We start from the raw sequence: 16,268 nt of genomic DNA on the forward strand, positions 1-16,268 counted from the left end.
GCTTCCCCTAAACCCCCCCCAAAACCCTGTCCCCCTCCCATGCACCTGGACCCCACTCAGCTCCGCTAGTCCCCCAAACTCAGCCCCCTTCTGTGCACCCCAGCCCCACCCAGCTCCCCAAAACCTCAGACCCCCTCCGTGCACCCAACTCCACCGAGCTCCCCGTATTCCCCCAAACTCTGTCCCCCTCCGTGAACCCTAACCCCACTCAGCTCCCTTACAGTCCCCCAAACTCTGTCCACCTCCATGCACCCCAGCCCCACCCAGATCCCCTACAGCTCCCGAATACCTCAGACCCCCTCCGTACACCCGACCCCACTGAGCTCTCCCTACAGCCCCGCAAACCATCCGCCTTCATGCACCCCAACCCCACTCATCTCCCCCTACAGCCCTCTAACCCCGTCTGCCTTTGTGCACCCCAACTCCACCCAGCTCCTCTACAGCACCCCAAACCCTGTCCCCTCCATGCATCCCAACCCCACCCTGCTCCCCTACAGCCCTGTACCCTCGGTGCACCCAAAACACAACCAGCTCCCCTACAGTCCCCCAAAACCTCAAACCCCCTCTGTACACCTGACCCCAGAGCTCACCCTACAGCCCCCCCAAACCCTGTCCCCTCTGTGCACCCCAACCCCACCCTTTCCTACAGCCCCCCAAAACCTCAGCCCTCTCCATGCACCCCAACCCCACCCTGCTCCGTCCCCCAAAACCTCAGCCCCCTCCATGCACCCTAACCCCACTGAGCTCCCCCTACAGCCCCCCAAACCTCAACCCCCTCCATGCACCCCAACCCCACCCAGCTCCTCCTACAGCCCCCTCCATGCACCCCAACCCCACCTAGCTCCGCCTACAGCCCCCCAAAACCTCAACCCCCTCCATGCACCCCAACCCCACCCAGCTCCTCCTACAGCCCCCTCCATGCACCACAACCCCACCCAGCTCCCCTACAGCCCCCCAAAACCTCAACCCCACCTAGCTCCACCTACAGCCTCCCAAAACCTCAACCCCCTCCATGCACCCCAATCCCACCCTGCTCCCCTACAGCCCCCATGCACCCCAACCCCCCGAGCCCCCCAAAACCTCAGCCCCCTCCATGCACCCCAACCCCCCAAAACCTCAGCCCCCTCCACGCACCCCAACCCCCCAAAACCTCAGCCCCCTCCACGCACCCCAACCCCCGTGAGCCCCCCACCTCAGTCCCCTCCATGCACCCTAACCCCCCGAGCTCCCCAACCTTAGCCCCCTCCATGCACCCCAACCCCCCGAGCCCCCCCAAAACCTCAGCCCCCTCCATGCACCCCAACCCCCCGAGCCCCCCAAAACCTCAGCCCCCTCCATGCACCCCAACCCCCCCAAAACCTCAGCCCCCTCCATGCACCCCAACCCCCCCAAAACCTCAGCCCCCTCCACGCACCCCAACCCCCCTGAGCCCCCCCCAACCTTAGCCCCCTCCATGCACCCCAACCCCCCCAACCTCAGCCCCCTCCACGCACCCCAACCCCCCGAGCCCCCCCCAACCTCAGCCCCCTCCACGCACCCCAACCCCCCGAGCCCCCCCCAACCTCAGCCCCCTCCACGCACCCCAACCCCCCGAGCCCCCCCCAACCTCAGCCCCCTCCACGCACCCCAACCCCCCGAGCCCCCCCAACCTCAGCCCCCTCCACGCACCCCAACCCCCCGAGCCCCCCAACCTCAGCCCCCCCACGCACCCCAACCCCCCTGAGCCCCCCCAACCTCAGCCCCCCCACGCACCCCAACCCCCCAGAGCCCCCCCCAACCTCAGCCCCCCCCCCACGCACCCCAACCCCCCAGAGCCCGCCCCACCGCCCCGTCCGCGCACCCCCGACCCCACCCTCAGTCCCACGTGCCGCCCTCGGCCCCGCGGCCCCTCCCCCCGGCGGCCCGCGCGCCATTTCTCTCCCCGCCGCCCCTCAGGGCGCCGCGCCCCTCCCCCTCGGGCCCGGCCGCTGCCCCAGGGCGCCGCCCCCCGGCGCGGGGCGAACGTGGCGGGAAAGCGCTGCGCCCCCATCCCACCGCGGAGCCGCCGCCGCTCCTGCCCCATCAGCCACCAGCAGCGACTGAGCCTCCGCTCGCGCTCGGGCTGTCCCCTGGCCGGCTCCGCCGCTCGCCCATTGGCTCCCGCCGCGCTGTGCCCGCCCCATTGGCTCCAGCCGCCAGCTGCCGCGTCGCGGTTGGCCGAGCCCACTGTCAATCGCGGCGGAGGCCCCGGGAGTGCCCGCCTCCGCTGTTATCAGGTTAGTGTTAGCCGCGGTGCTGGGGCTCGGGATTCCAAGCGGAGCTGGTTGAGCTCTCAAAGTCCCTCACCGCGCTGGCTTTGGGGGGGTCTTCAGTGGTGTCAATACAAAAGAGGAGCTGAGCAAAGCGAGAGACTCCTGCTAACCAGGGACATGGACATGAAGAAAAGGATCCACTTAGAGCTGCGGAACAGGACGCCCTCAGATGTAAGCAATGCAAAAAAAAAATCCATCCCACATTTTGGGGGGTGCATTAAAATGATTAGAAAATGTAGGGGTGCAGCTGGAATAGGGAACGCCCGTGCCAGCGGCTGCTCAAGCCGCTGTTGTCCTTGAGGTGCCTACCGGTGTGTGGATGTCTCCGTGCACCTAAATTGGGGTGCCCAAAGGCGCACGCGTTATGGTCTAGGGGAAAACTAAGCTGCTCCCGAGTCTGCTGGTGTGAAATGCATTCAAGGAGCTTGCAAGGCATTAAATGAAAATAAGTTGGTGGCTCTCGCTGGCTGGTTTTGTTGGCAAATATTTGCACGGAGTGTTGGGCAGGGAGGGAGCGTGAGGGAGTTGAAAATGGTTTAGTTTAAAGTGCGTCTTCATTTCTTTGCAGTGATCAGGCAAGAGAGACTGGGGAGCCATATTTGTAACTTTGTAGTCCTCATGAACGCGCCCTTTCTCTCTCTCCCTCTCTCCAGATGCTGAGAAGACAAAAAATAGGATTTTTAAGCAAACCTTCAGTGGTTTTAAAAATCGGAGCCAGCTGACAATATCGCAAGCTTTTAATTTTTAAAAAATGCCCCAATAAATCCACTCTCCACCCTCTCTCCATCCACACACACACAAAAAGGCTGGATGTTTTTTTTTTTCCTTGGGGCTGGACTTAGGTTGTTGTTCAGCGTCTGACTGAATAAACGAGAACAAGAAAGTTTGTCAGGACAAAAATAGACCGTGGCTGGTTGGGCACAAATTATGCAGACAAGAGAAAACCTAGTTACCTCTCCTCCTTTTTCTGTTTGTCTCTTACTGTTACCGCAGCGATAGCAATCGAAAGGCGAGAGGGGTGGGGGTCACCCAACTTGGGCAGACCCCCTAACCTCTTGCCAAATGCACCCAAGGAGAAATTAAGGTTGCTTCTGTGTAGGGGTGGGTGTGGGTGTTCTCTTGCGATGGGAATTTGGTGTTTTGTGCTGCGCAAAGGTGACCGGAGGTCTCTCCTCCTTAATCATCGGTGCATGGGATCGTTGCAAGTGCCTTTTCCTACCTTGGGAAGTTTTAGTGCAATTAACACACAGTAAAAAGCCAGTCTCTGGGGGAAACCCTCCCCTCCAAAACAACCGATCCCACACATGTGGCCATGGATTTTTAGAAGCCAAGACCGAAGAGGGCATTATATAATGGCTTAAATACTAAGTTTATTTGCGGGGAAGGGGAGGTGTTCTCCGGCTCGGTTTCCCTCTTGCAGACCAGACAGCTTTGAAAGGCGCTGGACGTAGATAGGAGTGAATAAACACATACCTTTCCAGAAATCAAAAGTATCCCAGGGGGACAGGGGGAAAACTGCCCCGCACTTTTCCTGTCGCCAGTAAAATGTCTGACGGACAAAGCTGGGCGGATTTACGTAACCTTCGCTTTAAACTTTAAAAAGTATTGAGGGGGGAGGGAGGGAGTGTGTATGGAGCTGGCTAGTGGGTCAGACACCTTCCCTTGTATCTGAGCAGCAACACCTATTAATACAAAGTGCTGTGTGGTGTGTGTGTGTGTGTGCGCGTGTGTGTGCGTGCAGGTTGCTGCATGAGCGGGGCTGCTCGTGCTCCCTTGTGTTGCACCGCGTGTATGTGCCAGCTAGCTCAGTACAAGAGGGCTTGTTTGTGAGAGCCCTGCAAAGAGGACAAAGAGCAAACGGAGGAGCTTCCTAATGAGGGGCCTCTGTCCCTACATCTCTGCCGGGGAGCTGAAATATTCCTCCCTCCCTCCACCCCATGAAATCATTCCCAACTTTGTATCCTCGCGTTGGCAGCGCCACACTAAACCTGAAGTAGGACAAGACGCCATGTTTTTTCCATCGAGCTGCAAAGGAGAAAAAGGCTGGGGTATGAAACCAAGGCGATTTATGCTTTAGGATCCGTGCGAACACCCCAAAGGAGGGAATTCTTAAAGCCACCAGCGGTGCAGTTAGCAAACATTCCTTGTGAAATTCTGGAGGGACTTGAGGGGGGTTGCTTTAAATGGTAATGCGTGTTACAACCTAAAATGAGAAGCTTTCATAGGTCTGCAGTTTCCTATTAATGATTATTCGGTGGGGAGGAGAAATGCTTCGTGTTTTGTTCGAGGGCAGGTCGAAGAGGTGGAATGGTGGCGGTTAGGGCGGCTGACGGAAGCAATGAGGGCGCACGGAGGGCTCGCTCTGTGTGTGTGTAACATGACTGCCAGCATTCAGGTCTGCCATTTTGTCACTGTTTTGTCACAGAGGGGGGAGGGGAGAAGGTTGTTTTTAAAGAAGATAACAATCTTATAGTCCGATTCCCAGCCAGGCACGACTAACGGCGTGTTCGAACCCGAATCCTGCTGCAGTGGGGCTGATGTGGCCGGGGAGGGGTCTTCAGGGAGGGAGGCGGGCATGTATGGGTGCGTGTCTGTGCAAAGGGGAGTGCTCGCTTGTTCCCCTGCACAAACGGCTCTTGGGGAGCGCGGACTCGGGAGCCTGTATCTTTAAATGGAACCTTGGCGTCTCGAAATGGAACGTTGTGTTCGCGAGCGTTCCGCGGGGCGGTGACGAACGTTCGGGGGAGACTGGAAGGCCGGTCGCACGCTCGCCAGGAGCGCCTGGCTGCATCGCCCCGTTCCGCTCGGCGCCGGCGCGGGCTGGGCCTGGCGCCCAGCCTGGGCTTGTGCCTTGTCCCGTTTCCCACCCGAGCTGCTGCGCGGGAGCTGGAAGAAGCGAGCAGACCTAGCAGGTCGCATGCACAGTGGGTTCCGGATGGCGATACACTCACTGCCGGCTGCAGCCGCGATATGGATGAGTCGGGAATATGCCTTGTTCCTGGGCAGGGCCCTGCGGGAAGGTAGGTCTTGAGGGTTTTCCCCCCCCCCTGTGGATTATGTAGCAGTAACCGTTTAGCGCCGCTTGAGGTTTATCTTCCCCACCACCACCATCACCATTTTTAACAAGGATGCTGGCGGTAAAAAATTTCTCCAGAGTGCTGCACGGCACGTTTTGGCGACAGGAGTGTTAAGCCGAATGTGGTTTACTTCCCTCCCTGCTGGGTTTTTGGTTTAGGAAAGTAACACGAAGAGACTTTCTTTGATTGGGACAGTGTTTCTTTGCACTTGCATAACTTGATCTTTGGTGGGTAAAGACACCCTGTCCCATATGGTAGAAATGTAGTCTTTAAAGTGCTACACAGTCCTGTTTTTTGTTTCACCTGCCCCATATGGTCAGTCATAAAGTGTTCCTTATCTAACTTGGTACCTGCTGTCACCTGTTTCAAGTCTTTTTTTCTTTGGTTCTGAATGAACTCTCCCATGCAAAGGCGATAATCAAAACTGTTCCAGATTTCATTATGCAAATGTATTGTAAATACGATTGGGAGAACGATACTTGTCGATATTGCGGTTTTTACCAGCCAGATCCAAAGGGGACACAGTAGCGAGGCCAGCACATCCTCATGTCGGGGAGTAATAAAATTTACAATGGGGGGGCTTGCCACTCTTCAGACTATCCCTTGAAATCTGATTTCTTGACTCTGTGCCTTTGGGCACTAACTAGAGGGGCAGACTGAATTTTAAAAGTAATGATTGCTTGTTCCATCCACAACTTGGTGCAGATTGTGTATTTCAGTATAGACAGACCAGTGAAATTAAATGAGATAGTTCATTAGTCTGGGAGTTTTACATAGGTTAAGATGATGCAGTATCTTCAGTAAGCGGCAGTACATATTTGCATCATAATCCATATTTTAACAGTGTCTGGCCATTAAAAGAAACCGACTCTGGTTTTGTAAAGAAGGCCAATTTTTTCTAAGTCAATTGAACTGCAGCTGAGCCATTTGTGCTTTGGTATCCACACCACAGGCTGTGTTGTTCATCTTGACAGGGTTAGGGTTTTGCAAATCAAGAGCAGTGGTGAAGCAGTGTACCAGAATTTCATTACTTTTGTGGGTTTATGGTAATGTTCTGCAGGCTTTAGAGTGATGTACTATCATTCTTGTTTGAAATGCTGCTTAATACCATGTAACAGAGCTGGTTACTCTGAGCGGTTAAATCTTATAATCCTGCAGGTTTGGTATACATATTAATTAACAAAAGCACATATTGCAAGTGTATTTAAGGTGGAATGCACAGGGGCCCGATTTTCTCCAGCACCCCTTTTCTTTGTGTTTGTTTTAATTTGAATTTAGTGCTGGTGAAAGGTGCCAGATTGATAGTACAATACCTGAAATTATTTTTCCTATGTATTGTACTGTTGATGGCTGTGTAGTTTTTCTATTGGACTTTTCTCTCTCCCCCCGCCCCCCCCCACTGTGTTTCATGTTGAGAAGGTTCTTCATATGCCATGCACATACTAGGGATGTGAATGGTTAACCGGTAAGCCTCACCCGTAACAGGTTACCGCTAACTGGCAGCGGCCGGAGAAGCCCTCCTACCCGCTGCACCCACCGTGAGCAGGGGGCTGCTCCAGCCCTGCAGGTCCCCCACGGGTGGGGGTGCTCCAGCTGGGGCAGAGCAGCCTCCATCCATGATTAACTGGTTAAGCATAAAGTTTAATCAGTTAACTAATTAAATGGGATTTTACATCCCTAACATGTACACATCTAAGCTCGTATCTACCCTTGGAGTCTTCTGATGTAAAGACCTGTACACTTGGAATTAGAACAGATTATCTCATAGGTTACTACAGAGCCATCAGAAGGCACTGTAATTAATGAACTAGTAGAAGCTTTTGTGGGCAGATTTTTGGGCACTCCTGTTTATTTGTATTGTAAACAGCCTAATTTGTTAGCTAAATACAACAGCTGTAAAGCAAATTATCAGTATTCCGGTTCTGGCTGGCTATGCAACATAGACCTTGTATAGGTTTTTGAAATTGTGCTAAAATGCCTTTTTTATGCTTATGTTTGTTGTTGTTTATGCTTACATTTTTACATTCGGTTGTGGATTACTTGAGTCCAAACACTTCATGATTGGTCTAAAAGAGGCACTGTTAACTTGAACTTAGGTCAACTAAAATAAAAGTTGAAAGTTTACTTCAGTTTTTTTCACGACTCTGGACTCCCCAACCCAAAAACATCTGTTTAATTTCATTTATGTCTGTTCTTCTCTTTTGTGTTATGGCCAACCTACCCAAACAAAAGGGAAAACAGTTGATAATGACTATTTGTAATTCCTGTGAAATACAGAAGGTAAACGTTAAGATTTAATTTTTCCTCACTATGTTACTCTTTTCATTGTAATGATAGTAAATGGCTTAAGTTGGTGTCTCTTTAAAGACCTTTCCTGTACTGAACAAATACAAAAATGAAAGGCATTCGAACTGTTCTAGCAGCCTCTCTGGATTTCTGACCTGCTGGTATTCTGCTAAATTCTCAAAAATGTTGATTTGAACTATACATCTCTGCACCTATACCACTGGATCTCCAGAAGTGGTGTTGTATTAAGGTGAATAAGTAGAGCCCCGCGAATCTACGGCTATCTGCTATATATCCACAGGTCAGGGCTCATTTTTGCAGATACAAAATTTGTGTCCATAACTGTATTTGCACAGGGTTCTATGAGTAAGTTGTTTGACCAGGAACAGCTGATATTGGAAACAGGTATAGAATCATAGAATCATAGAATAATAGGACTGGAAGGGACCTCGAGAGGCCATCGAGTCCAGCCCCCCGCCCTCAAGGCAGGACCAAGCTCCACCTACACCATCCCTGACAGATATCTATCTAACCTGTTCTTAAATATCTCCAGAGAGGGAGATTCCACCACCTCCCTTGGCAATTTATTCCAATATTTGACCACCCTGACAGTTAGGAATTTTTTCCTAATGTCCAATCTAAACCTCCCCTGCTGCACTTTAAGCCCATTATTCCTTGTCCTGTCCTCAGAAACCAAGAGGAACAAATTTTCTCCTTCCTCCTTGTGACACCCTTTTAGATATTTGAAAACCGCTATCATGTCCCCCCTTAATCTTCTTTTTTCCAAACTAAACAAGCCCAGTTCATGAAGCCTGGCTTCATAGGTCATGTTCTCTAGACCTTTAATCATTCTTGTCGCTCTTCTCTGTACCCTTTCCAATTTCTCCACATCTTTCTTGAAATGTGGCGCCCAGAACTGGACACAGTACTCCAGCTGAGGCCTAACTAGTGCAGAGTAGAGCGGCAGAATGACTTCACGAGTTTTGCTTACAACACACCTGTTGATACAACCTAGAATCATATTTGCTTTTTTTGCAACAGCATCACACTGTTGACTCATATTCAACTTGTGGTCCACTATGACCCCTAGATCCCTTTCCGCCATGCTCCTTCCTAGACAGTCGCTTCCCATCTTGTATGTATGGAACTGATTGTTCCTTCCTAAGTGGAGCACTTTGCATTTCTCTTTATTAAACCTCATCCTGTTTACCTCTGACCATTTCTCTAACTTGCTAAGGTCATTTTGAATTATGTCCCTATCCTCCAAAGAAGTCGCAACCCCACCCAGTTTGCTATCATCTGCAAACTTAAGATAGGTCCAAAGGAAACAGTGAAGCAAACATTTACCTCATTTAATTGAAAATAATGGATGAGAATGATCACGCAGAGATACAGGATTTATGTGTGAGATCCGCAGTGGGCTGTCAAGAAATCTTTTTCTTTTTAAAACTTGACTAAATTGTAAGCATGCGTAGGGATCAAGATAGAAACTTGCTGCCTTGCTTTCTAATCAGTCCACAATGTTGCTATTATCTGACAGCTTTTCTAGCGCACGCACGCGTGGTTTTATCCTGACATTTCCCCCTCAACTGTTCACATTTTTTCTTAGACGATCAGTCTCTCAAATGCAGTCATACTTATGCAAGGTGTTAGGGTGATTTGTTTGTGTACCGAACAAGCAAACATGATCTTGAAAAATGGTTCACTCTTGATAAAAGTATCAGAACAAAAGTAGCTGGGGTGTCGGTAACGAATGAAGACATAACAGGGGAAGCTGAAAAAAGAACACCAAAAGCTTAAAAGAGACACATAACAGGAAGAACGACTCACTAGTACTGACTCGTGAGGGCCTTGGTGATAGGATTGATTTAAACCTGAATCTGATAACTTGTCCTACAGCCAGATCTGCACACACAGAATTTGTCATCTACGCTGCTGCACTTCTACACCAAGACGTACAAAAATGTTTTGAGCTTAACCACGTGGCTCTTCAAAATGCAGAATCAGAGGCAATAGTTCAGGACCCAGAGTACACTGTTCTTCCTCTTAATTAATCTTGAATTCCTAAGGCCTGTATTGTCTACAAAGGGGTACGTCTAGCAATATTGAATTTGTAGTGTAAAGGGTGATGGCTTCCTTTTTACAAACGGATATGTTGTATGTATTGCACCCAAGTTAGGAATGATCATAGACATGGACAATACTTACCCATTCCACATCTTGGGATGAATACATTTTTAATGGAGCTGTAAAGGCTGGGGAAAGATGAGAATTGGACCCACAAAAATGGAACTACTTATGTTTTGAGTGAGTGAATCACTTTCAAAGTAAAATGCAGGACAATGTAGCACTTTAAAGACTAACAAGATGGTTTATTAGATGATGAGCTTTCGTGGGCCAGACCCACTTCCTCAGATCAAAGTAAATAATGTTAAGCCTTTGGTTCTGAGGGGTGCTATGAACTCAGTAGTTCTGGTTTCCCAGCTAGAATCTCTGGTGTGGGTAGAAACGTGTGGAATTCCATGTGAGCAGACTTTGGGAGGGAACAGATTGGCCACCATCTGACTCTCACATCGAGACTTTTCTTGCTGTTGGAAGAGCAGTCCCCTCCTTTCTCCCCCTAGGGATGTTAAATTGCGTGGATTAAGAGAGGAAACTGTAGATGGAGGGGGGGGGGACTTAATATGTTTAAAAGGCTGAGGTGTAGCAGGCGACCCAGTGCAAGCCGGGAATCAGCTGCTAAGAGGCAGCAAGAAGGGAGCAACTAGTCCAGAGGTAGTCGACTAGTCACTTACATCCCTACTTCCTCCCGCCCCCACCCACCGAATGTGGCAGCTCTCAGTAAACAGTGTGATAATCACCTGGGCGAGTAAAATGAAATCTTGTTCGTACTGTTGCTCCCTAATAGGAAGCGTTAGGAGTTGCTTTCTGCTGATAGACCTAGCTGCAGTGGCTAGTGGTTGCTTGACCGTTAACTTGTTGTTGTTATAACATACAAACTATTTTCATTTCTTCCTCCACCTTCCCTTTGCCAAATCATTCTTCAAATCACATTTGTAATCTTTTTTTTTTTTCTGTGCCTCTTCTCTAACTTACTAACTTTGCTTTTTTTCCTGCTAGATTTTTACCTCCATTATGGGTTTTGCTTCCTTCATGCTTCTCTTCAAAATACACTGTTTCTTCTTCTTTTTTTAAATTAGTAACTTTTTGGGTCCGGTCTTGCAGCCCTTACCTACGTAAGTAGTCTGAGTTAATCTGAACAAGATACAAGATTTGGGCCTATTATCAATCTTTTCTTCACTTCGACTTGTGTAACAAGAGTCACAAGACTGACTCATTATTGGGCACTTCTAATCACACCTTGTTTACACTTCCACAGTAAGTTGATGTAAGATATGCAGTTCCAGGTATGTGAATACCATAGCTGGAGTCAGTGTAGCTTAGGTCGACTTTCGGCAATGTCTTTACTGCGCTTTGTCAACAGGAGACACTCTCCTTTTGACTCCCTTAATCTTCTAATTCCGGTGGAGTACCAGAGTTGACCAAAGAATACTCTGCCATCGATTTAGCAGGTCTTCACTAGACCCACTAAATCAACCTCTGCTGCATTGATTGCAGCAGCATGGCTTTCTGGTAAGTGTAAATGTGGCCTCGGTGTCTTCCATGTATTAAAAAGGTTGAAAACAACATGTCCCAGTAAATCCAGCTGGACATTTCACTTGCATAGTACTCAGCATCTTCAACTTTTCAGACAAGGTATTGATTTAATGTTAGTTATTAATGTGCTAAGGATGTTAAAAAAATCATTGGCTCCCACCTGCTAGAGAGGCAGCAGTGTGGGCGTCAAGTATGGGAGCCAGCTTGAAAGCTGACTTCCCGTGTGTACCAGCGGCTACGTCTCCCCCCATCCTCTCCCTTCCCTCTCCCCTCCCCCCCACTGCCTCTATCAGAGGCAGCAGCACAAGGTGGAGGGGAGGGGACAGGCGGCTCCACAGGAGCTGGTGCTCATGGAGAGCTGGATTTTAAGCTGACTCCTTCAAACACCACTTCTACCTTCCCGTCCCCTGCACTGCTGCCTTGGTGCTAACGTTCTTTGGAAACTTTTCTTTGACTTCTGATAGCATGGCATCTATTTTCTAAGTGTATGGGAGGAACGCACGTGATTGCTCTAGTATTGAATGATCACAGAACGGGGAATTACCCTCTGCACATTACACCTTTCTTAAAAATAGTGTATTTCAACGTGTGTTTACGGAGTGGGGCTGAAGCCATTTAATAATAGCTAGCTTTTCTACAGTGTTTTTCCTTGGTAGGTCTCAAAATGCGTTACAAAGGAGAAGTGACTTGCCCACATCACCCAGGAGGAGAGACGGGGCTAAAACCAAGATCTCTTGAGGCCCAGTCTGTGCTCTATCCACTAGGACATCTTGCCACTGGGAAAAAGAGATGGATGCAAACTTCCAAGTGGCCCCTCAAAAAGCATTTGTTTTGAAATTCAAGCATAAGAGCGGCCATATTGCAGCAGACCAAAGGTCCATCTAACCCAGTGTCCTGTCTGCCCACAGTGGCCAAGGCCACATGCCCAATGGGGAGTGAACAGGTGATCACTAAATGATCCATCCTTTGTTGCTCATTCTCAGCGTCTGACAAACAGAGGCTAGGGGCACCAATCCTGCACATTTCATTTCATTAAGCACTTTAATCATTTGACTATGGCTGTTTAGGCCAGGCCCCTTCAAATGAAGTATGCTCAGATCTCAGTGGTTGAGGAGCCAAATTAAGGGGAGGGGGAGGGGGGGGGGAGAGAGAGAGAGAGTGTGTGTGTGTGTGTGTGTGTGTGTGTCCCCGTCCTCACAGAAAATGACTGACCAAGCATTCTACAATTGGTTAATAACATAGTAGAAGCTTCCTGATGAGATAATAACTTTGATTGGTAATTAAATCACACAGTTTTAGAACCATATGCTGCAAAGAGCTGCAGGAGAGGGATTAAAGAGTAACTTTGTGGTTCATGAGCCTCCGGCTGAATATCTCTGTAACAGGCTTCTGTAATATAGCTGATCTTAAAACTAACTCACCAGGAAAAATCCAGGGATGTTAGCATATAGTCATGTAAATGATTAACCTATAAGCCTCGGCGTATTGATTCATTCAAACGACTACACACAACCTCCCTCTCCCCTCACTGCCTCTGTGTCAGAGATAGCAAGTGAGGGGGGGGGAGAGGTGGGAGCTGGTGCCCGAGGGGAGCTAGCTTTTAAGCCAGCTCCCCTTGAGCACCGGATCCTGGGGAGCTGCCGGTCCTCACCCCTACTCTGATAGGCAGCAGCATGAAGGGTGAGGGGGGCAGGCAGGGGCCAGTAAACATGGGAACCCCGTTTTGGCTCCCCGTGTATATCGGTTCCCCTGCTGCCTTCCACGGAGGCAGCAGCACCGGGAGGGGGGGCAGGTGGGATGCCGAGGCAGCTCCTGTCCATGGGACGGCAGGGGGCTTCTTGGGGCTGGGAGTGCACTGGCTGCTGTCCTCACCCCCAGGGACCATCGAATAATTGTGTAATCGATATGATTTTGTGCAGTTATGCAATTATTAAATTAAACGCTATCCAACATCCCTAGAAAAATCTGATTAGATGCCTCTTGAATAAGGGGCATCCTACATTATTTTAGGCATTCGTTGACTTACTGACTAGCATGGTGCATGTTCTTGTGCATACACAGGTAGTTGCTGACACGTTTCAGTTGGAAGCATGCTTTCACATGACGTGATTCTTAAAAAATATGTGGAAAAGTGCTGCTAAAGTCCTAGATCTTTTTTGTGTAGATGTTTCCATTGGAGATACTATGTTGTTAGTCCCAGCAATTTTGATTATAGGATGTATACCATTAGCTTTCTTCTTCTCCCTCTCCCACCTGAAAGTTGAGATTCTCTTACACAGATAGTCAAAGACAATATGTTGGAACTACATTCCTGTGTTTGCTGGTTTCTGGGCGGAGGGTGATACAATGTACAGCAGGGCTACTCAGCCTGCAGCCCGTTTGTTTGCGGCCTGCAGTGCAGTATGGGTATACTGTGCAGTTTGGGTTGATATTAAATTTTTTAGTAGTTAAATTTCTGGACTGTCATTGCTCATTAAAAATGCTGTGATATGGGTGGAGATCGGGTAACTATTGCATTTTATTAATATCAGCAGAACTGACTTACATGGGGCCTGCGTGTTGTGTAGTCTTGCCTTAATCTTTGTATTCATGCCTGTCAGTGTGAAAGAAGCTATTTGCATATATTTGCATGTACATGCAGCCACACGTAAATTGTGGCCCTTGGCATGTGCTATGGGTATCATTGTGGCCCCGGGGCTTCCAAAGTTGAGTAGCCCGGATGTACAGCATGTTTATAGAGTGGTAATGTACTGATATGGGACCAGATGGATGGCACAAAGCAACCTTCAACCCAGTTCTGCTGCTTAGTGGAGATTTATTTCCCCTTTGACTGGAACCCCGTGGTGGAGTGGACTATTCCCTACCCTCTGCCGGCTCCCATGCCTGGGGTCTGGCCAGTGTGGAGTGGGCTGTGCCAGTATGTCTCTGCAGGCTGTTGGAAGCCAACAGAAAATAGAGCAACTTTCAGTCTCACGTTGTAGATGCGCTAGCATCTCTTGTTTCAGAACAGAGAGAGGCGTTTTAAGCCCACCGTTTCTCTCCTGCATCGTAGCATGCAGCCGCACATCTCAGGCCGGCGGGGAATCGGAGCCAGAACTTTGGGGGAAAGTGGCATCTTGAAACAGGAAAGTCAGCAGAATCCGACCCTTCTTCGCTGTCATCGTAGATTCTTTTCGGTCACTTACCAGTGTGACAAATGAGGCCCCTGTACATCCTATGCTTGCTGACTTCAGGCACTCAGTCTGAATCATTAATGGGTCCTCCTTCCATAGTCCCATTGAATAACTCAGGAACAGCCCGCGAGGCTGGTTAAGATTTGGGGTCGTTGTGTAGAAGCGAGGTAGGTGTTGGTGTATTGCGAGGCTTTTTATTTTAGTTGACCTATTTTATTTTTGATGCTCATTCACTTGTAATGCCCAAGTATTTTACAGTGGCTATTGATATGAAAAACTTGTTTAAAACTGCACTGGAAGGTATGTTGATCTGTGCACGCACACGCAACTTGAGTGAAGCAAGAAGAGACCTGTGTTAACTTGACATGAAAATGAGTGAGCTCTTCGAAAATGTGCATGCTGAAACCGCTGGCTCTAATAGTTGGGGATTAAGTTAGCAGTAGAAGTTGCTTCTAAGCACAGAGATTGTGTAGATGTGAGCCTATTAAAATTTGATGGGGCTGGACCATTCAAAGACCACTCCCAATAAAGTCCAGTGTTTCACACCCTGTTTGTGCAGAGACGCCAAGTTCCAATTCACCGAATAGATGCCAGTTGGATAAAATCACTTGATGTGAATGGGCCATTTTCATTTCCAGTGCAATCGGTGGTTTCATTTGCTCAGCATACAGGAACTTGGCAGCACCAAAAATGCATCTGTTACAGCCAGTTCTCGCGGGCTGGTGATTTCCTTCTTGGATAGGATTTGAATCTCTCTTTCTAAATTAAATGTACATGCTATATTTTTTTTTTAAAAGGTGTGAAATTAAAACCTGCTCTAAAGCCCAACTAACGTAAAGGTGCACTGAACCATAGTGGAGATATCTTTGGGGTGTCCCCTCATACCGAAACCAGGCTTCACTGCCTCTGTTAACTTCATTCCTCAGCACTCTGGCTGTGAGAGATCCTATTCATAGCTCAGAATGGCAGGGGTACATGCTATGTGGCTCTCCAGAGAGGAAGTGTCCCATCCTGGTATGTAGCATTCTCTGCATTTGTGTTGCATAACAGTGACGAGGCCCTGTGCTAGGTAAGTGGCATGTCCACGGCCAGTTTTCTTTACCCTTCGTTTAAAACGTTTGTGGTATTTGCTGCTCAGGAGGTGACTGACGTTCGTTTCGGCTTGTCAATAGGCCTGGAGTCAAGCCTGGTTGAAATATTAAAATGATCACTTTTACCCTGACTCAAATGAAAACTTAATTGTCAAGAACATACTAATGTTTGGGGGGTAACCGTGGGCTGGGGAGAGGAGAGATTCCAAGTATCAGAAACCTTGGGAAAAGTTATTGACTTGTTCCCGGAACAGAAGACGTAGGGGTCACCCAATAAAATGAAGGAGCAGTTTTAAAACAAACACCAGTAAGGATTTCTTCACACAACACAGTCACCTTGTGGAACTCCTTGCCAGAGGAGGTTGGGAAGACCAGGAATTTAACAGGGTTCAAAAAAGAAATAGATGAATTCATGGAGGTTAGGTCCATCAATGGCTATTAGCCAGGATGGGTAGGACTGGTGCCCCCAGCCTCTGTTTGTTACAGGCTGGAAGCGGGTGACAGAAGAGGGATCCCTTGATTCTCTATTCTGTCCACGCCCTCTGGGGCGCCTGACATTGGCCACTGTCAGCAGACGGGTCACGGGGCTGGATGGATCTTTGGTCTGACCCAGTCTGGCCGTTCTTCTGTTCTTCCTGTATCTGTTAAAATGAAAGGAAGTGAGAAAAATCTCACTTAATCCATGCCCAGCTA

The 16,268-nt window shown here is 49.1% G+C and overlaps 1 protein-coding gene across 5 annotated transcripts in view; it reads left to right on the forward strand.

Moving 5' to 3' along the window:
- The first annotated feature begins 2,261 nt into the window (after positions 1-2,261).
- The window catches only part of ANP32A (acidic nuclear phosphoprotein 32 family member A), a 30,671-nt gene continuing 16,664 nt past the window's right edge, over positions 2,262-16,268 (forward strand). The window contains exon 1 of one of the 5 annotated variants that reach the window (XM_006132081.2): positions 2,262-2,462. In XM_006132081.2, the coding sequence (XP_006132143.1) occupies positions 2,409-2,462 (54 nt within the window). In that variant the 5' untranslated portion in view covers positions 2,262-2,408. Of the gene's footprint in view, positions 2,463-4,459; positions 4,478-4,568; positions 4,687-5,132; positions 5,312-16,268 lie in introns of those variants that run through there. The other 4 variants (XM_025189188.2, XR_012895676.1, XM_014578066.2 and 1 more) reach the window with 4 other exon arrangements.

Source organism: Pelodiscus sinensis, chromosome 14 (genome assembly GCF_049634645.1).
Source record: "Pelodiscus sinensis isolate JC-2024 chromosome 14, ASM4963464v1, whole genome shotgun sequence".
Lineage (NCBI taxonomy): Eukaryota > Metazoa > Chordata > Testudines > Trionychidae > Pelodiscus > Pelodiscus sinensis.